At 39.1% G+C, this 21,625-nt stretch overlaps 1 protein-coding gene across 1 annotated transcript in view; it reads right to left on the reverse strand.

The window, feature by feature from the left end:
• Window positions 1-21,625, reverse strand: part of LOC146310119 (uncharacterized) — a 97,954-nt gene that overhangs the window by 67,102 nt on the left and 9,227 nt on the right. The window contains 9 exon segments of the mRNA XM_084743350.1: window positions 70-521; window positions 712-1,042; window positions 1,330-1,644; window positions 8,974-9,285; window positions 10,345-10,674; window positions 10,953-11,267; window positions 11,550-11,885; window positions 12,281-12,595; window positions 16,082-16,090. Of these exon segments, the coding sequence (XP_084599476.1) occupies window positions 70-521; window positions 712-1,042; window positions 1,330-1,644; window positions 8,974-9,285; window positions 10,345-10,674; window positions 10,953-11,267; window positions 11,550-11,885; window positions 12,281-12,595; window positions 16,082-16,090 (2,715 nt within the window).

The raw sequence follows: 21,625 nt of genomic DNA on the forward strand, positions 1-21,625 counted from the left end.
TAATGATGTGACAGAGCTGTTCAATTATACAGAAATCATTCACAATACTTTATCCAAAAGTTTTCTCACCTGAACACACCACACCAGCGTCCTCACTGTGTGAACAGTTGTGTGTCCCAAATCCTCTGTGCTGACACTCAGTTAGAGACCTTTCACTTCCTGAACAGTCCACATCATCAAGCCAGATTGGTCCAGTTCCTTCACCAAAGTGGGCCGACTGAGGGGTTCTCAGTGCTGTACCACAACCCAACTGTCTGCACACCACATCAGCATCATTTAAGTCCCAGCTGTCATCACAGACTGTTCCCCAGGTGTTGTTGTGATAGACTTCAACTCTTCCAGAGCACTGAGTCGACCCAGACCCAGCTAATCTGATCTGCACATCTATTTTCATGACACAGACAAATCATTGGTCATTTGTTGTGTCAGATACTAATTTTGTAGGACACATTTGGCAAAAGTTATTAATGCACATACTTTTCATGACTCATATAGACTGCGTAAGATATAACACATTTACACTAAATCAAACCTGATAAACTTACATCACAGTTTAATTCATAATGTATGAAGCAACAATTCACATTTGTTGTTCTGCTCTTTAATTCTAACAGCCTGCTGCAGGGTGAGCATCCAGCTCTCCTGTTCTGTAGCTGAACAGATCTGATGTCACAAACCACGATGACGACATGACAGAACTGTAAATTAAACAGAAAGTCTTTCTCACCTGAACACACCACACCAGCATCCTGTCTGCGTCTACAGTTGTATCTCCCAAATCCTCTGTGCTGACACTCACTTAGAGAACTTTCAGTTCCTGAACAGGAAACATCATCAAGCCAGATTTGTCCAGTTCCTTCACCAAAGTGGGCCGACTGAGTTGCATTCAGTGCTGTACCACAACCCAACTGTCTGCAAACTACTTGAGCATCATTTAAGTCCCAGTTGACACCACAGACTGTTACCCAGGTGTTGCTGTGATAGACTTCAACTCTTCCAGAGCACTGAGTCGACCCAGATCCATCTAGTCTGATTTGAAGACCTGTTGAAGACAAATACATCATAGCTGGATAGAACATGTTCTTTGTGACATTTTTATATGACAGTAAGTAATAAAACACACATTTGACAAAAAATTATAATTAATTTAACATACATACTTTTCACCACTCCCACAGACTTTGAGTAAGATATGCAGGGTGAGGTTACCAGATCTTTTTATATGACAGACTGTGACATCACAAGCCACAATGACGAGGTGACAGAACAGTTTAATTACACAGAAAAGGACACATTTAGTGAAAATACTTTATCCATAAGTTTTCTCACCTGAACACACCACACCAGCGTCCTCACTGTGTGAACAGTTGTGTGTCCCAAATCCTCTGTGCTGACACTCAGTTAGAGACCTTTCACTTCCTGAACAGTCCACATCATCGAGCCAGATTGGTCCAATTCCTTCACCAAAGTGAGCCGACTGAGGGGCTCTAAGTGCTGTACCACAATCCAACTGTCTGCAAACCACATCAGCATCATTTAGGCCCCAATTATCACCACAGACTGTTCCCCAGGTGTTGTTGTAATAGACTTCAACTCTTCCAGAACACTGAGTAGACCCAGACCCAGCTAATCTGATCCTCTCACCTGTAGAAGACAAACACACCAATCAAGCATAACATTATGATGACTGACAGGTGAAGTGAATAACACTGATCATCTCTTCATCATGGCACCTGTTAGTGGGTGGGATATATTAGACAGCAAGTTAAAATGTTGTCCTCAAAGTTGATGTGTTAGAAGCAGGAAAATTGGACAAGCGTAAGGATTTGAGTGAGTTTGAAAAGGGCCAAATTGTGATGGCTAGACAAATGGGTCAGAGCATCTCCATAACTGCAGTTCTTGTGGGGTGTTCCCGAACTGTAGTGGTCAGCATCTATCAAAAGTGGTCCAAGAAAGGAACAGTGGTGAACCGGCAACAGGGTCATGGGTGGCCAAGAATCACTGATGCATGTGGGGAGTGAAGGCTGACCTGTGTGGTCTGATCCAACAGACGAGTTACTGTTGTTCAAATTGCTGAAGAAGTTAATGCTGGTTCTGATAGAAAGGTGTCAGAACACACAGTGCATCACAGTTTGTTGGGTATCGGGCTGCATAGCTGCAGACCAATCAGGGTGTCCATGTTGACCCCTGTACACCACTGAAAGCACCAACAATGAGCACGTGAGCATCAGAACTGGACCACAAAGCAATGGAAGAAGGTGGCCTGGTCTGATCTCTTGACCGGGTGCGTGTGCATCGCTTACCTGGGGAACACATGGAACCAGGATGCACTATGGGAAGAAGGCAAGCCGTCAGAGGCGGCAGTGTGATGCTTTGGGCAATGTTCTGCTGGGAAACCTTGGGTCCTGCCATCCATGTGGATGTTACATTGATACCTAACACCTACCTAAGCATTGTTGCAGACCATGTGCACCAGGGGTCCCTAACAGGCGGACCGCGGTCTGAGTAAGGACCTACACGCCGTCCTATACGGACCCAGACCTATAACCAATAAATTCTTAATAGATTTTAAATTTTTACGGGATGCTTCTATTTTAACTGGCGCAACTTTTCTAGTCTTTCCGGCGCTGGTTTATCTGATCAGGAAACGGACAGACCAACTGCAGAGAAGCTGCGTGTGGAGGAGACTGTTGTTAATGACGGAGTTATTACAACAGTCGAAACTAACGTGATGGTTAATGACATCGACACCAACCAGATGCACTTATAAAATTAAACAACTGTATAAGAAGGCCTATACATAAAACAGGAGAGTCTGTGTTTCTCTGTGAGAAACTTTCAGACCTTCTCACAGCAGAGTGAACAGGTGAGGGAGGAGAGGAGGGCAGACTGATCACTAATCAATCACTGATACTGTCGTCATCTTGGACTGATTAAAAAAATAAAAATGACAAAGTTGGTGTCAAACCAAACCTGTGTGTCCACACAAATAAAGTCTTTGTGTGAAACACTGCAGAGTGTAACATCGTGCTGTTTACAGACAGTCTGCTGTCTGTAGTTTGACAGAGAGACAGTGGGTCGTGTCTAGAAGGGAACCCTAGACCCGCGCGAGTTTGATTATTTTAGTAGAAATAACGGAAACAAATCTCGCGAGAGTTGTGCAAATAAAGAGTTACCTTCTAGACACGACCGAAAAAGGTGCGCAGCTCCAAAAATAGAAAATCATGTTGTGGTGCCGATGTTTTTAATGTGGCGGGCCGCCATAAATAAAACAGTATTCACTGATCCACAGAGAGTCACTGAAACACTGATCACTGACCTGCTGTGATGGAAAAATACTCACATTCTTTACTTAGGTATTTTTACATTGTGGTATTAGTGTTTTTACTTAATTACAATTTAAAAATTTTATTTTATTGCTGTTGTTGTACTTTAATGGTATTCTTATTGTTATTTTTTGATGACTAAATACAGACCTGTAAACTCATAAGAGGAGAAAAAGGTGGCATGTTGGTAAACCAGTCCCCTGTCCCCTGGGGGTCTGGGAGTGTCTGTCCTGCTCCAGAAGAAAAATGTTGTAATTTTAACATGTTAACAAAACATTCTGGTGACTGTTTCAGTTAAAGGGGATCTATTATACTCATTTTTGGGCCTTTGTATTTGATTTTGGACTCCTATAGAGCAGCTACACACGATCGCCCGCACAGAAAGCTTTGTAGATCTTCGGGATGCTGTGCCTCTCGCTGCATCTCTTCCTTGTATATTATGCATCCCGCGAAAATGGTCTGTGTAATTTACTCCACCCCCCGGCCCTCCTCCATGTACGCCTCCCGCCAAGCCCACTCCGCTGTGATTGGTCACACTCCCGAGGACTTCCGAAGGGCTGGCGAGCGCTGCTGAGCCCAGCTACTGGCTAATCCAGCTTGGTATTGGCCCGTGTTGACAAAACAGTCCCCTGTGAAGTAACGTACACAGACAAACACCGAGGTATTTTTCCTTTGCTGGACGGGAAAAAGCAACTCTATCCACTTCTGCCTGGTGCTCGCCTCTTTAGGAAAGCTAAACAAAGTTAACTTTCCCTCACACCCAAACAATCATTTTCTGGGAGCCATTGTTCAACGTACTAACACTGAAATCATTGTAGACAGCAGGGGGTGTACTACGATGGAAGCTCAACACAGCCAGGCTTTCTCTGCATGATCTGGATCGACAAAGCCTAAAACTGCAATCAGAGATAACGGGTATCACGATGGTGGTTATCAACTCACTTTGTTAATCCAGGTTTTCGTCTTCAGACTTTGTGCGCGTTCATATAAAAGGGGTGTCTGCAGAGACGCCGCAATGGGGTAGGCAATTGCCTAGGGCCCCGAGCTGGAAGGGGCCCCAGGACAGCGCTGACATTGGTCCTTTTGTCAATGACAAAATGACTGAACTGCTTTAGACACTGCAACGTCGATGCATTGGAAAACCCCCCGCATAGGGCCCCCACTAGCTGTCACTGCCTAGTGTGTTAAGGGACCAAGAGACACGGCCAATATCGATCCATATCAATGACACAACCTGAAACCTCCATAGACAGTGCAGCGACATGTTTGGAACCCCCCTAGTGGGGCCCCGACTGCCCGTGGCCGGCTTTCTGCGGTACTTCAAACTCGAGGAAAAATGAAGTGAGCATATCCGTCAGGGCATGCAAAAAGAAAAAAAAAAAACAAGAAGATGAAGAAAAAAGAAAACGGGAAAGTGGTAAATTCAAACGTGTATAATCTGACATTATTTTAAAAAAAAGTGATGCCACTTTGTCCCAGTCTGTAGTCTCACAAAGCACACCTGCAAATGACATGTTTACTGCACCTTAGCCTAGCTTATTTCAACAGTAATTTAAACAGTAATTAACAAACTGTTAATGTACAGCTGTAATGATGTCTTAGACATCATTACTGCATTTGCACAAGCCAAGGCCCGCAAGCAAAAGTTTTAAAAACAAATTCCACCAGGACGTGGATGTGGATATGGAACCAAAGACCACTAACTATTTTTATTTTTTGCTTGATTGTGTTTTTGTCATTCTGAAAACTTTGCACATTTCAGTTGTGTTTGTTATGTTAAAATGTATTTAAAGTTTTCTTTCATGATTGTGCACTTCTGTTATTTAAAATAAAAGATTTCTGAATTGAATGATCTTCTTGGTGTTTTTAGGCCGGGAGGGCCCCCATGGTCACTCTTGCCTAGGGCCCCCAAGGTGACTAAAAAAGCCCCTGGGCGTCTGTTGCATCATTTGACTCTTCTTCCACATGAAATGAAACGATCGCGAGCCACTTACTTAAGTCAAAATCATCAACTTGTTATAATTATGAGCTGTGGAAAATATACAAAATACATTACGGCAAAAAGCAACATTGTTGCTGCAAATAAAGCAGGAGAAGAAGAATGATGTCAGAAAATTACTGATGGACTAAATGCGGTCTTAATGCTGCTGTTTATTCTAACATGAAAACTGCACATTAAACAATAAAACTCCATACAGCAGATTTAAACATGATGAAGTCTGTCTGACACTGTCCTATGATGACAGAGACGTCAAACACTGAAGTTTTTGACCAAACCAACGTAAAATGAGTGTAACTGATTTAAGGTTGTCCGTGATAAATGATGATGAATTTTCTGATCAGTGATCTGAGCTGCAAAACAGATAACAGTAAAAAGTATTCAAAGTGTCTGTAGTTGTTTCATCATTATTTTACTGTGTGGATTATGTCAATTTAAAGTGTTAATATGATCTGGAGCAAATGGGGAAAATGACTCTGCATCACCAAACGGGGGTTACCATCATGACAGCACGATGCAGACAGTTTGTGCCGCTGTTACATTTTTACATTATATGGATTCGTTCGGGGATATTACGAGCATACAGCTCAGTAATTGTTCAATGTTAACGTCCTCCCTCAGTTTAAAAGCTAAGAACAAAAATTAGTTAAAGAACAGCACGTTTTACAGACGATTTAATTTGAAACTCTGAACATAACCTGCTCGCGACACTGAAAATCCTGGCTTTAGACTCAACATAGCTTGCTAACACATTAATCTCGCTTCGTAGTTACACACCTCAGAGCAGCGCACAGCGATATAACTTCCGAAGGCAGGCCTAGAGCACATGCCGGGGTGTGACCATATAAGTAAGTCTGGCATGCATTGATGTCAATGTTACTACACTGTTAAAAAAAAGACAGTAAAACACAGCGTGCAGAGCCATCTTCCAAATGCATGAACCTCAATATTTGATGCTTTGGAATCATTTAACACGAGTATCCGACATTGTGACAACATTTATAGGTCAGAAAAGAGGAAAAGCATAATAGTTCCCCTTTAAAAGAGTTTGTTCCATCTTCTGTTTGTGGTTTCTGCAGACATTACTACCTTTACTTTTACCTTTGTACTTGAAAAAAAAGTAGAAAGTAAAGTAAAAACAGTAAAAATAAATCTACAGAAAAAGTAAAATTACTTTACTGAGTATTTTTACTTTAGTAATTTATAGTTGTTCATTTAATAGACCTGTCTTATTTTCTCTTTTGTATATTACCATTGTTCTTAAATAAAGCAAAAGTAATGTAATAGAAAAAAAAATCCAGAACACGCAATATTTCTTATCTGATTACTCGATTAATCACCAGAATAATCAACAGATTAAGCTTTAATTTTACTGGTTCAGCCCACTTGAGATCAAATTGGTCTTTATGTGGCCCCTGAACTAAAATGAGTTTGACACCCCTGATGTAGACGTTGATACAACTACTACATTACTTCAGTATATATCACTCTAGATCATAACACAAGTTAGACATTATGATGTTCTGGACCTTTGCTTTAGGAAATTTTCTCTAACTGGACCTCTTTGAATTTTAGTTGAATACCCCTGATGTTCACCCTTTCATGGAAACAGAGTTCCCAGATGGCTGTGGCCTCTTTCAGCAGGATAATGCACCGTGCCGCAAAGCAAAAATGGTTTAGGAATGTTTTGAGAAGCACAACAATGAGTTTGAGGTGTTGGCTTGACCTCCAAACTCCCCAAAACTCAATCCAATCGAGCATCTGTGGGATGTGCTGAACAAACAAGCAGTGGCGGCTGGTGAATTTTTCTCCAGGGGAGGCTACAGCAAAAATCAGGCAAACATCTTGAGGTATTGCACCAGAGTATTTCAATGTACTAATAGGAACTTGTGTACTTGCAGAACTAAATGAGCATGTTTTATAACCTAATGGAACTTACTTAGTATGTAGGTAGGTAAGTTAAGGTACTTCAGTTTGTGCAAATCTTTTATAATAATTATATTTTATTTTCCAATTTATGCTGAAAGACTAAAGTCAGCAAAATACCTCAATAAGTATGAAAGAAATCTGATACCACAAACCTTCAGACAATGGAAGAAAATTATGAACACACTAAAACCTATTAGAAAATAACAAGATTTAAGAATAAATAAACAAATTAATTAAAAATTGCCATCTTGTGGCTTAAAACATATTTTTGCATGTTAATTCTCCCTGAGAGATTTAAATGTCTCAGAGACTCTCTGGTTAATTGTCTTTGACAGGTTTATATAAAGTATCTGCTATCTGCATATTATATTACTTTATAGTTCTACTTAACTTTTTTACTCCACTACATTTACCTGACAGGTACAGTTACTAGTTACTGACAGTAAATATTTTACTGCACAGTGGTTACTTTTACTTTTCATACTGATAACAGCTGATAAGGGTTACATAATTTTACTCAAGTAAGGTTTTGACTGCAGGACTTTTACTTGTAGTGGAGTATTTTCACAGTGTGGTATTGGTGTTTTTATTGCAATACAGAATGTGAATATTTTCTCCAGCACAGCTCACCTCTATGAAGATGACCTGGTCCCAGAATGAGGCTGACTTCCACTGTCACTATGTTCTCCGCAGAGAGTTTATCATCTTCCTCTGATTGTTGTTGCTTTATGATGTCGGCTGATCAGGTTCTTTAACTCTGAGCTTCTCTTCTAATGTTCTCCTCTCAAAACACGCTGTTTGATTTTGCATATTTTATATCTCCATTCAACTATCAACACATCTCACTCTGGTGTATTAATTATCAGATGTAGATAGAGTCAGTTGCTCTCTGCTGCCACCCAGAGGTTGATAATGTATAAACCAGCAGCATTTAGATGAATGCTGAGGGTGCAGGTTCTGTGCGCCCCACCAAGCTCCTATCTCTTGTATTGAGAGGATCAACCTGCACATGTACAACTTATAGCAAGAGTGAACGGGCCAAAAAATTGTGTCCTAAGCTGGAAACACGTGACCTAACCGAACTTTGAACATTGTAAAATATCTTTTACAGCATATTTTAGTGCAGATTATACATTTTACTCACCAACTACACAATATTATCACTGCTCATTCAAAGAAATATACAGTATACATTTTCAAGTAATTAAGTCTTCTTCACAGACGTTTTAAGATGTGGGGAGAGGTGGGGCTGCGCCCTAGTGCCCTCTATTAACCAGCAATGGTTAATAGAGGGCAACAAGTTGGATCCATGCAGACCCCACTTCGCAAAAATTACAAGACTAAAGGATCTGCTGCTTACATCATTGTGCCAGATACCAAGTCCATGTCTCCATGGGTCAGGACTGTTTTGGCAACAAAAGGGGAACCAACACAATATTAGGCAGGTGGTCATAATGTTATGCCTGATTGGTGTAAATCATAGCTGTGTGACATTTTTACATGTCAGGAAATAATAAAAGACGTGTTTGGCAAAAAATCTATTTGATTTCATGTACATTCTTTTCATCACTCCCACAGACTTTGAGTAATATATGCAGGTTGAGGTCACCAAATCTTTTTATATGACAGGCTGTGACATCACAAATAAATAATTAAATAAATAAATTATACAGAAAAGGACACATTTACTAAAAATAGTTTATCCAAAAGTTTTCTCACCTGAACACACCACACCAGCGTCCTGACGATGTCTACAGTTGTGTCTCCCAAATCCTTTGTGTTGACACTCACTTAGAGAACTTTCACTTCCTGAACAGGCCACATCATCAAGCCAGATTGGTCCAGTTCCTTCACCAAAGACCGACGGAACGGCTCTCCGTGCTGTACCACAGCTCAACTGTCTGCACACCACATCAGCATCATTTAAGTCCCACCAGTCACCACAGACTGTTCCCCAGGTGTTCTTGTAATAGACTTCAACTCTTCCAGAGCACTGAGTCGACCCAGACCCAGCTAATCTGATCTGGATGCCTATAGAAAAAAAAGACATACAGTCAAACACAGTAATGTACATATTTGTCATCACACACAGAGTGTGAGTAATAGTAACACTTTTCACACTGCATTAAATATCTAATAAACATCCTCATTGTATAACAGTTAAATCAAAATCTAGTTAAATGTAATTAAATTTAGTTTAATTCTGCTCTTTAATTCCAAAAGCATGCTGCAGGGTGTGGTTACCAGATCTTTTCTTTGTCTAATCTGGGCAAGAATACCATCCAAATATAAAATTTCTGCCATTTCTTTCACTGAATCTTGAAAGCTTTTGTGTTATATTAAGTTATTTTTTTAGCTTTCAGTACCCACATAGTTCACTCTTATAGTCTTTGGAACCAACTAAATGTATAGAAATCAATTTATAATCTGATAAAGGAGCATGGCAATGTGACACATCAGACATATGTAGTACACAAGACATAGAAATTGCTGTGTAGCCTAGACCACTTATCTACAACCTTCATCAAAAGAAAAAGAAAAAGAAAAAGAAAAAGAAATCTGCCTGGAGCTGTAACTATTAAATTCTCTATTTTCCTCTGAGACTTTTCTTTGTTTGGATTTGGCAGCTAGCCTAGAGAGACTCAAGAGTATCAACAACATAGAGGAAAAGACCTGAAGACACACGATATGATGCACATTTTAAATGATAAAATATTAGAACTTTTTAAAAGATGTATTTGTTGTTAAGACTACAAATTTTTACGTGTGCAGAAAGTAACAACGATCATTACTAGTTAACATTAAAATAAGAACTGTTATTCTCATGAATCCAGCTGCCTCACAAGCTTGTAGCAGGTTAGGTAGTTAAATTTGTTGCAGTTAACAAAATTGGTATTTCTTCTGAAAATAATAACTCTGTATAAGACAAGTAACTTTTCATGTCTTTTTCACAACTGCCAGAGCTGTAAGTTGACATCTCAGAGCTTTTATCTTAAACTCAAGTCTGCTGCATCTGAACAGCTCTGACATGATGAGCCCCAATAATGATGTGACAGGGCTGTTCAATTACACAGAAATCATTCACAATACTTTATCCAAAAGTTTTCTCACCTGAACACACCACACCAGCGTCCTCACTGTGTGAACAGTTGTGTGTCCCAAATCCTCTGTGCTGACACTCAGTTAGAGAACTTTCACTTCCTGAACAGTCCACATCATCAAGCCAGATTGGTCCAGTTCCTTCACCAAAGTGGACCGATTGAGGGGTACTCAGTGCTGTACCACAACCCAACTGTGTGCACACCACGTTAGCATCATTTAAGTCCCACTCATCATCACAGACTGTTCCCCAGATGTTGTTGTGATAGACTTCAACTCTTCCAGAGCACCAGGTAGACCCAGACCCAGCTAATCTGACACCTAGTCATGGAACACAATATATCATTGTTATACAGAACATGTTAAAAAGTTTGCATTAATTTTACACAGTCTTCATCACTGAGATGTGAGTAACATATAACATTTCACACTTGTTATTCTTCTATAGCAGCAGGTTGCAGAGTGAGGTTACAGCTCTTTCCAGTGTTGCATTTGAACAGCTCTGACATCACAAGCCACAAAAATGTGGTGAAAGAGCTGACAAATTATCTAATAAAGGACACATTTATTCAAAATGCTCCATCCAAAAGTTTTCTAACCTGAACACACCACACCAGCGTCATTTTCATGTCTACAGTACCATCTCCCAAATCCTCTGTGCTGACACTCAGTTAGAGAACTTTCATTTCCTGAACAGTCCACATCACCAAGCCACACTGGTCCAGTTCCTTCACCAAAGTGAGCCGACTGAGGGGCTCTCAGTGCTGTACCACAGCCCAACTGTCTGCACACCACCTTAGCATCATTTAAGTCCCAGTTGTTATCACAGACTGTTCCCCAGGTGTTTCTGTGATTTATTTCCACTCTTCCAGAACACTGAGTCGACCCAGACCCAGCTAATCTGATCTGATGCTCTATGGGGGAAAAAAGACATACAAGAATGTGACAAATATATACTGAGCACATAAATAAGAAACAAGCATTTTACACAAGAGAATAGAGTGACCTGCAGCAGGTGAACACTCTAATAGACAAGTAACTTTTCATGTCTTTTTCACAACTGCCAGAGCTGTAAGTTGACATCTGACAGCTTTTATCTTAAACTCAAGTCTGCTGCATCTGAACAGCTCTGACATGATGAGCCCCAATAATGATGTGACAGAGCTGTTCAATTATACAGAAATCATTCACAATACTTTATCCAAAAGTTTTCTCACCTGAACACACCACACCAGCATCCTCACTGTGTCCACAGTTGTGTGTCCCAAATCCTCTGTGCTGACACTCAGTTAGAGAACTTTCACTTCCTGAACAGTCCACATCACTGAGCCAGATTTGTCCAGTTCCTTCACCAAAGTCGGCCGACTGAGGGGCTCTCAGTGCTGTACCACAACGCAACTGTCTGCACACCACCTTAGCATCATTTAAGTCCCAGTTGTCATCACAGACTGTTCCCCAGGTGTTGTTGTGATAGACTTCAACTCTTCCAGAGCACTCAGTCGACCCAGACCCAGCTAATCTGATCTGATCACCTATATTCAGAACACAAATAATTGTTGAATAAAACACATTTTTGATTGACTCATTGATTGATTGGCATTTGGTCGTGAGAGAAAGTGCTTTTGTAACAAACATTTGTCAAAATTTCTCAATAATTTACATACTTAACATTACTGCAACGAATGAATAACACCTTTCACATTAGATCAAATATTTGTGACAAACTTGGTCACCTACATTACAGTTTAATTATGGAACAACATTTCACACTTGTTATTCTGCTCTTTAGTTTGAACAGCATGCTGCACGGTGAGGTTACCTGCTCTTCTCTAGACATCACAAGCCACAATGACGAGGTGAAAGAGCTGATAGATTATACAGAAAAGGACACATTTATTCAAAATACTTTATCCAAAAGTTTTCTCACCTGAACACACCACACCAGCGTCCTCACTGTGTCCACAGTTGTGTGTCCCAAATCCTCTGTGCTGACACTCAGTTAGAGACCTTTCACTTCCTGAACAGTCCACATCATCAAGCCAGATTGGTCCAGTTCCTTCACCAAAGTGGTCCGACTGAGGGGCACTCAGTGCTCTACCACAACCCAACTGTCTGCACACCACATCAGCATCATTTAAGTCCCACTCATCATCACAGACTGTTCCCCAGATGCTGTTGTGAAAGATTTCAACTCTTCCAGAACAACGAGTGGACCCAGACCCAGCTAATCTGATTTGAATGTCTAGAAAGAAAATACATACAGTCATATAAAGCATTTCAAAATTTACACAGGACATGAATACAAAACTGCAAGGATTTTACACAACAGAATGGACTGACCTGTAGCAGTTGAAGATAAGGTCAAGAGAAGAGAAACTACAGAGGAGAAAAACACACTGAAATATAAGACATTCTCTTTGTGATATAGCTTCCTAATTGGAATAAATAAAATGAATGAACTGTGAGGATTTTTAACAGAACATTTCTTCTGTAAACCTTCCTCCCTGTATCTGAATATAAAAACAATTAAGACATGTAAGTTTGAGGAAATGTTTCTCACCAGTGATCAAACAGAACAAGTGTCTCTGTTGTGAGCTCTCCATGGCTGAAACAGACAGGATGCTCTGAGTGGTCAGTGTCAGAGCAGAGGAGAGAAAAATGAACTAAGAGCTGTGGTGTAACTCTGTTCTTCCTGAAACATTTCCTCTTTTCTGTTTTTTCCTTCAAGTTCAGTACCTCGGAAGTTTAAAGTTGTTATATATATAAAATTGCTCCAACTTCTAGAGTCCCAAAGAATGAGGTTCAAGTACATAAAATGTCAACATAACTTAAATGTTCAAACAATTAAATATAATACAACCTGTAGGTATAACTTGAATACCACAGGGATTTTTAGAAATAAGGTTCATTTTATTCCACCTGCGAATGCATTGTGAGTCCTCAGACCTCAACCATTCAGTTCAATTACAGGCTGAGCTATCAGAGGCGGGCTTACAGAAGAGGTGAACAAGGCGAGAGGTCCAGAATTAGCAGTGCCGATGAGGGACGAGCAGAAGGAGGGTTAGGACCAGGTGGAAAAGTTGAGACCAGAAGAGCAAGACAGGCAGACAGGCCAATGAGGGACGAGCATGAGGTGAGTAGAAGTTTGTATTATTTTAACATGTTCAGCAAACTCAACATTACATTTAAACGTGAATTTATACAGATCAATGCAGTCAGATCAGTGAAATGTTTAAGTGCTATTTCACAGTAATTGAACAGTACTTGTTACTACCAATGGGCAAATGGACAATTATATCATATATCATTTATCCAGACCAGGATACGTACAACACATAACCAGGGCATGTGGAATAAAAAGGGAAAAAAAGAACACTTATACCTACAACTGTGATATAAAGAGGTGCGTCTTCTCCTGCAGAAGTACTGGCTCATTTTGTAGCTCTTGTTTAGACTAGGGATGCACCGATACCACTTTTTTTCAGACCGAGTACAACTACTTACATTTGGATACTTGCCGATACCGAGAACCAGTGAGTACTTAAAAATGCCATTAAAGTTCTTACAATAACTTTTAAAAGGTTTTATTTTCATTAGGTAGTCACTTTCTAAATGTAACAAATCATTGTACTAAGTTTCTGATTTTGTATTCCTTATTAAGCTGTGCAGTTTACTGTGTATTTCAGAATCAGAACTCAGAATATCTTTATTGTCATTGCAACATGTACAACGAAATTAAAATGCCCAACCGGTCAGTGCATCAATCAAGTCGTATAAAAATTAGGGATGCACCGATACTGATACCAGCATCGGGTATCAGTCCAATACTGACCTCACTTACTTGTACTCATACTCATAAAACTACTCCGATACCCCACACCCGATACCACGTCACGAAAAGTAGCTGCTCGATACAAGTAAACATCTAAAGATCCGCCATGATGCAGAGTTCAAAGTGTTTGCTGATGCTTTACCCTCTTTTTTTTTTGGACGCGCCGTCAACATGAGCGAGAGACTCGCTGTCCCCAGCATCATCCACTAACTGCAGCGACTTTGGAAACTGCCCATAAAATCCTATGCAAGTCCATTTAAAACTGAAATTAATGCAGAGTGTAGCTATAAACCGCAGCCAGCCGCTATCCATTCAGTCTGGGCAAGTGTAAACTATTTGAATGCCTTGGCAAATTAATCCTAAAACGAAGAAAAAACACCACTACCACCAGTCTGTAACCCTGTTTTCTTTGTAATAAGCTGCTACAACTTACCTTTGTGTACTTTATCTTCACCAAAACAGGTGTACAAACAGCTGAGCTAACTTTATCTCTGGATGTAGCTAAGTTCATAAACGATATGATTCAGAAATTTTATAAGCTGTGCAGTTTACTGTGTATATTTCAGTATAATAATTTCACATTATTATTATGCAGAATTAAAATTTCTATTGTAAATGGTGTTACATATGGTATTTATGTCATTATCATTTACAGCATTTTAACTAGTATTCTAATTTAATATTTACATGTGTAGTGTTTAAGTTTCTTCTTCATGTCCCTCTTGTCTAAGAGCTAATTAGTTCCTACCTGTCATTGTTTAGGGGGGACAGGTATGAGTGTGACACCATTTGTGCACCAGTTTTGTTGACCCTGCTGTGAACCTCAAAGAGTGAAGTTGCGTGTTTTGTGCTGTCAGGTTGTTTTGGTGAAGAGTAAGTACACAAAGAGAAGTTGTAGCAGCTTATTATGAAGAATGGGGCAGCGGTGTTTTTTATTCATCTTCAGATTAAATTGCTGAGGGATCCAGCTAGTTTACACCCACCAGGACTTATTGGACAGCACCCGGCTGTGGTCTACAGGTGCACTCTGCGCATTTATTTTAGTTTTACATGGACTTACATGGAATTTTACAGACAGTACCTGTCACTGCATTCATTAGTGGATGATGTTGAGGACAGTGAGTCCCTCGCTGACGATGATGACGCATCCAAAAAAAAGGCTGTAAGCATCAGGAAACGTCTTAAACTCTGCATCATGTTGGTTCTTTAGATGTTTACCCGATGCTGGTATGATAGCGATACCAGCATTGGGTATCAGTTCGATACTGCCCTCACGTACTCGTACTAGTACTCGTACTTAAAACTGCTCTGATACCCCAGACCCAATACCACGTCACAAAAAGTAGCAGCTCCAGGGTTCCTACAGCTTAAGGCAAGTTAAATTCAAGACTTTTTAAGACTTTTTTAATGCCATTTGAAATTAAATTTAAGACCAACTTCACAATAAACACAAATGGAAAAAAAACACCACATCAATTACATAGGGTTAGAGACAATTTTACCCAAAAATTTATTTTAATATAAAACATAACTTTAATCCACAGACCTTGTTGTGAACAATGTCATGTAGGAAGTACTTTATTTCTGCAGTTGAGTCTACCCGAACTACTTTCTTTTGACTAGAAATAGTAATAGATAGAATAAATAGAATATTTCTTAGATCAAACTGCTCACAAGGTCTTTGGATTATCTTGCGTAACCAGGTTGTGATTTTTGTGAAGAGACACTGGTTTTGAATTTTTCTTTTTTTTTTTTTTTGGTGCTTTGAGGACTACAGGAGTTGTGGCATTTAGCTCTAACCCTAACCCACTGTACTTGAGAGAAGACTGACATCTCTATGTATTGTAATATGTATTTTTCATTTATGGGTGAACTGTGTTTTAAGCACTTACTCACTGGAGCCATCTGCTTTTCTCTGCACTGGTCAATTGACGTGATTTTAATCCACAAGTAGGGTGTGAGCTGAATACACAGGTGGGGTGAAGCTGAATCTCTTGCTGACATACATCAGTATGTCATTTTGAAAGGACTCCAGTTCTGCTGTAGACCTACACAGTGAAAACTCACTATTAGCACTTTCATATCGTCATGAATCTAAAAAGGGTAAAACATTTTGATTGATTACAACAATCAATTATATATATTTGATTACTGAAAAATTGTCATGATCAGTTATGAACAGCAAAAAAATAAAAAGGGCATGTGATCAAGTATGTCGCAACATTTACAATTATCTGTATTTTAGAAACTTGTCAGGAGGGGGTCCTGCACTCTAAATGATTGATCTGTTTAATACTTATATACATAATACTAAAACATAAAAATAAATATGTACAATCCACGCCCATTTACCTAAAGCTCAGGTACTTCTCAACTTCCCCCAGCCAGCGTTCATTTAGCACTATCTCGGAGAGTGCATCATGTCCCACAGATCCCATCTGTATCCGATCCTTGTCCCTGTTGTCTGACAAGGGGCTATGGTGACAGACGTCAAGAGCCCACTTGCAATGTGGTGGAGTATGCCTGTCCACATATCCTTAGAAAACAATGACACATCAGTAATATTTGTACACAGGTTTTGAATTTTTGGTTTTGTATTTGTATCAGGCTTTTCTGGCTCTCGTGAAGGATCATAAATGACTTTTCATGTATTATTTATAAAGAAGTCATCATAGTTGTCTGCCAAAACCAAATGTGGCTACATGTATCCTTCGTCCAACGAAGTAATAGGGAGCGCCCCTTCTTCTGGCTGGCCTGAACACATAATGAAATTCCAAACCAAATCAGATAAAATCACTTGTGAAAGCAGGCTATTATTGTGGAGCAATGATAACAACATCAAATAAAGTACATTCAATAATATTACCTGGGGGATCTTCTTCCCAAGGTTTTTCGATCCGTACCACATGTCAAGGGTATGATGAACTCCCCATGATTTATATATGTATGTATGAAAAATGAACAAAATAAATGTATGAGTATAAACATCTGTAGTACTCCTGCATGAGTTAACATATGATTAAAAAATGAACAGAATGAAAAACTCTATACTTACTAAAAGGTGCAGCTGTCTGGCTATGAGCGTCAGTACATATTTCACTCAGATTTGCCAGGTCCTGATGAAGTATGTCAAAAATATAATAATAAAATAATATGAGTATAACGTCAATCAACTACACATTACTAATACTGATACCAGAATATAAGAACTAGGCATGAACGGTATACTTGAATAAATGGAAAATATACTTCACATGCATCCTCATTGTCCAGCTCTGCTACTCGAACAACAGAAAGGTCATTATCTCTGAAATTAAAATGAAACAGAGATGACATCTGTCTTGATAAGTTCAGCTGATGATTCACCCATTCACTCAATTTAAGGTGAAAACAACAATGAAAATTGCTATTTGGGCTAATTCTGCTTTCACAGTGGCAAACAAAAACAAGTTATACTCACAGGTCAGATAGAGATGTAGTTAAAATACTCGACTCTGCTGGGTCAGGCAGTCTGGCACTATCTACCCTTTTCTGGAGTAGAGGTTAACCTCATTTTGTTATAACTGCAAGAGACACACACAATACCATTATAGTTTTTGATAATCCATGTCATTACAAGGGAATATATAAAAAACAACACATAAATTCTGACAGGTAAAATTAGCTTTATTGGTCACATCTTGTATATTTATTAGATTCTAACTGCTGTCGGGGCAGTTCAGATTGTGACCATAAACTTGTCAACATAAACAACTATCCACCATGTCAACTTTGCTGAGATGGGGGTGGGTTCTCTCTCCTGTATATTTTGTAAGCATGAAAGCTAATGAAACAGAAGAAACTCTATTATATCAAAACGGAGGCTAGAACATCTCAGGGAAAATGTGTTTCCTCCATGGGACAAGAAACAATAATGAACCAGCTGACTGATGACATACATAAAATGAGAACAACTACAGGCTTACTTTTCCCAGAGGATACAAAATAACATGATGCACTATTTGATCTGACTTCCTTGACATTGCCACAAAGAACATTTATTTATCTGCCATAGTATCATGTTAGCTTATATGACAATGAGATGACTGACAAGGATGACTACAATGTGGCAACTTGTAACTTACGAGTAAGTGTAAATGCCATCCATTTTGATTGTCACATTCTCAGTTGAGGCCCTATATCCATCATATAACACTAGAATTACCTTGAAGTTGTCTTGGCTAACTTGTAGGCATGTAAGCCCTTGGATATGATATATTGTCATCAACACGGACGTCAAATAGTTTCAAGTGTTAGTTGTGGCTACAGTAAGCAAAAGGCTACATAATCAAGTACTTCTAACAGTTTCAACCATAAGCTTTAGGTTGGTTACGATTTGTTTAGGTTAGCTGCAGTTAGCAGAGAACTACATAAGCTAAACACAAATTTCAAATATCTTCAACCAAAAGCTTTACTTGTTAGTTAGCAGAAAGCTACACTGATAGCCGCATTCAACATACCAGTAGCTGGTCATCTGCCTTCATGAAATTTAATTACACAATAAAAATATCACTGCAACATATTGCATCAAATATTACAGGGTTATTCATTTAGCAGCTTACCTGTCCAAAAGAAGAGTGGCCAGCTCTGAATCCAGCTTCAGGCCAAGGCCATTTCTGGAACGCTCTGCCAATATTAAGACGTGTTTTGTTCCTTTTGTTGTCGGAGTCTCTTTTCTAATTTTGTCTTCCTTTTTTGGGGTTGTTTAGCGGTATAGACAGTTGTAGCCGATGCTGACATACCTACTCTCCCTGCTGCACTGTCCGCCATTGCCTCTTGCTCTCCACTGCTGCTGATGGTACGGGAACAACAGCCAATAGGAACGCAGTAGTCTGAGCTGACCTGTGATTGGTTAAAGTCTACTGTCACGGGCAAGATTCTTTAGAGGCTGAAAACAGAGCCAGGATGAGGTCCAGAAATCTATTTTTTCTCAGAAGACCTGATTCACAATATGCAGAAAGACTAGTGAAACTGTCCGTGTGCAACAAAGCCACTAACTGGCACAACAGTCTCTAGAAATGTAGTCCATGGGTTTGGCTTGCCATCTTGTCTCTCGTTGTGTATGTCCCACACACACTTCATGGAAAAGATTTTAACTGCGAGTCCAACTTCAAACTGGTTCACACAAGAAAATATAACAAAAAAATAAATTACTCTGTCCATATAAATGAACTTAATAAAGCTTTACTTTTACCATGAGTTGTAATATTACTGCCACACTATTCAACCAGGCCCAATATGGCGGCGTCACGTTACCATTACGTTGTTGACACAGGACTAATATGGCACCGAAGCTGCAATATTACTCTCTCTCCTTGTGTCTAACATGTAACAAAACTCATAATTTCTTCACTTAATACAAAGTATGCCCACATATGGCTACCTTAATAAAGAAGAGAATTAAATGCTTAGCAGTTTGTGGTGTTTAAGGCTTTCTTTACACAGTCACATTAGCTCTCTGCTAGCATTAATCCACTCAAGTGTTAACATTATGGCAAATTAAATAAAGGAGTTAAAACTTACCAAAAAACGTTGAGGTTCATTATTATGAGGTTCTCATGGGTCACCAACCAGGTAGGTAATGTTTTACAGGTTTTAAATCAACTCTTTTTACAATATTTCACTTGTTAATTTGTCCGTTTTCCTCCCACTTCTCCCTCTGCATTCAGCTCCATGCTCTGAGCCTTCACTACGGTAAAGGTACATCGAGGCCCTTAAAGGGGAAGTGTCATTACTATTTTCTGTAGGCAATTTCTTATTTGTTGTCATTAAAGGGCTATTAAAACATTTTTTACAGACTCTTAAGCCGTTTCTCAATATGCGTTCTTCTCTGTACTTCTGTCCTTGTGTACTTGAGAAACGTCATCATTCTCAGTCCAAGTACTGTTCCAATTCAAAAGTCAGCATCTTGCCAAGTACAGTCAAATACCCGGATGTGTTCTTGCCTCGCCCGTTTTATCCAGGATGCATCAGTTGGTGACTTGTGTGGACTTGGGGCAGCCACGTATCCCAGAATGCATTTCATAGCAACAATGGCAGAGGAGAGGACCCACAACTTTAAGTTACAAGTGTCGAAATACGACTGTTTTAGTATCACGGAATGCAATTTTAGGATTATTTTATGTGAGAATGTAGACATTAAAACTTAGAATCTGTGGTCGATTCATCACGATAGCGCGTAGTTTAAAATTTGCTCCGAAGTTTTCGGAGATGTGTCGTCCTGCTAACGGGACGGCCAGCATATCTCACCAGCTGACAAGATGACCGGGCTGTTAGCATTCATGTTACCCCGCTAAAACAGCCTTATCCCGGCATGACCTTTTGAAATTGGCCGCTGGCTCTGACATCTCTATTGTAGTAAAACAAGATATAATTCATTTTCCTCACATTTAAACAACACGATAGAGGGTTGTGTTTTATATCATATTTTGTTTTATTTCAAATATACATTAATGGTGAAAATAACTGCAAGTGGGTAAGCCAAGACGAGCTGAGATGGTGACATCATCAAGTACGCTACTGTCCCAATAGCAGAATGACTGTCCTGTGCCCTACCGTCCTCGAGAGACTCGAAAGAGAAACAGCTTTAATCAATGAAGTGCACATTTTTTTTAGCATTTGAAATAGATTTATGCATTTAATCACTTATTTATGAATTTTAAAGAACTATTTATGTATTTAATGGCTTGTTGCATTTATTCACATAATGTTTTAATGTTGGTTACAATTGCTCACAAGTTAAATAACCCTTTTATTATTAGAAACAGATAAATAAAGATAAAAGGTTTCAATTTTAAATAATGTTCTACTTCTTCACTGATTAAAATATTGTAATATTTGTATTGTGGTTTTATATAATTTTAATTTGTCATGTTTTAAACGATTTAAATGATTAGTGAAGCTAAAAATGCATTTGATTTCTGTCTGCAATAAAACAAGGCACAATTGTAAATGATAAACTTCATGAACTTAATTCTAAAAAGTTGTTCTGTCAAATCATTCTTATTATTCTCCCATCTTAAGTTCTACAGACTCTTCAACATATCCATCATTATCACATAATAAGCATAATTTATGTTGTTATGCTGTGATACTCTGTAGACATTCATGGATATATCTTACTATTTTTCTGAACCTCTGACTTTTTGTCTAGTGCTGCCAGCAAGTTGACATTCAGTAGTACATTCAGTTGTCTTGTACAATAATCCTGCAAGTGTTATTTATTACAATAGTCCCACAAGAACAGGATGCTGATAGCGAATGTCTATCATAAAGCTAAATCATTTAAGTACAGTTAATGAATGGGGCCTGATTCAAACTTCATAACATTTAAGGTGAAAACTCATCATTGTAATTTGCCCTTGTGTGTCAGCATCAAGTGTAGGTGTTTTATGGCTTCTT

Source organism: Lutjanus erythropterus, chromosome 19 (assembly GCF_056507025.1).
Source record: "Lutjanus erythropterus isolate fLutEry1 chromosome 19, fLutEry1.hap2, whole genome shotgun sequence".
NCBI classification, from domain to species: domain Eukaryota; kingdom Metazoa; phylum Chordata; class Actinopteri; order Lutjaniformes; family Lutjanidae; genus Lutjanus; species Lutjanus erythropterus.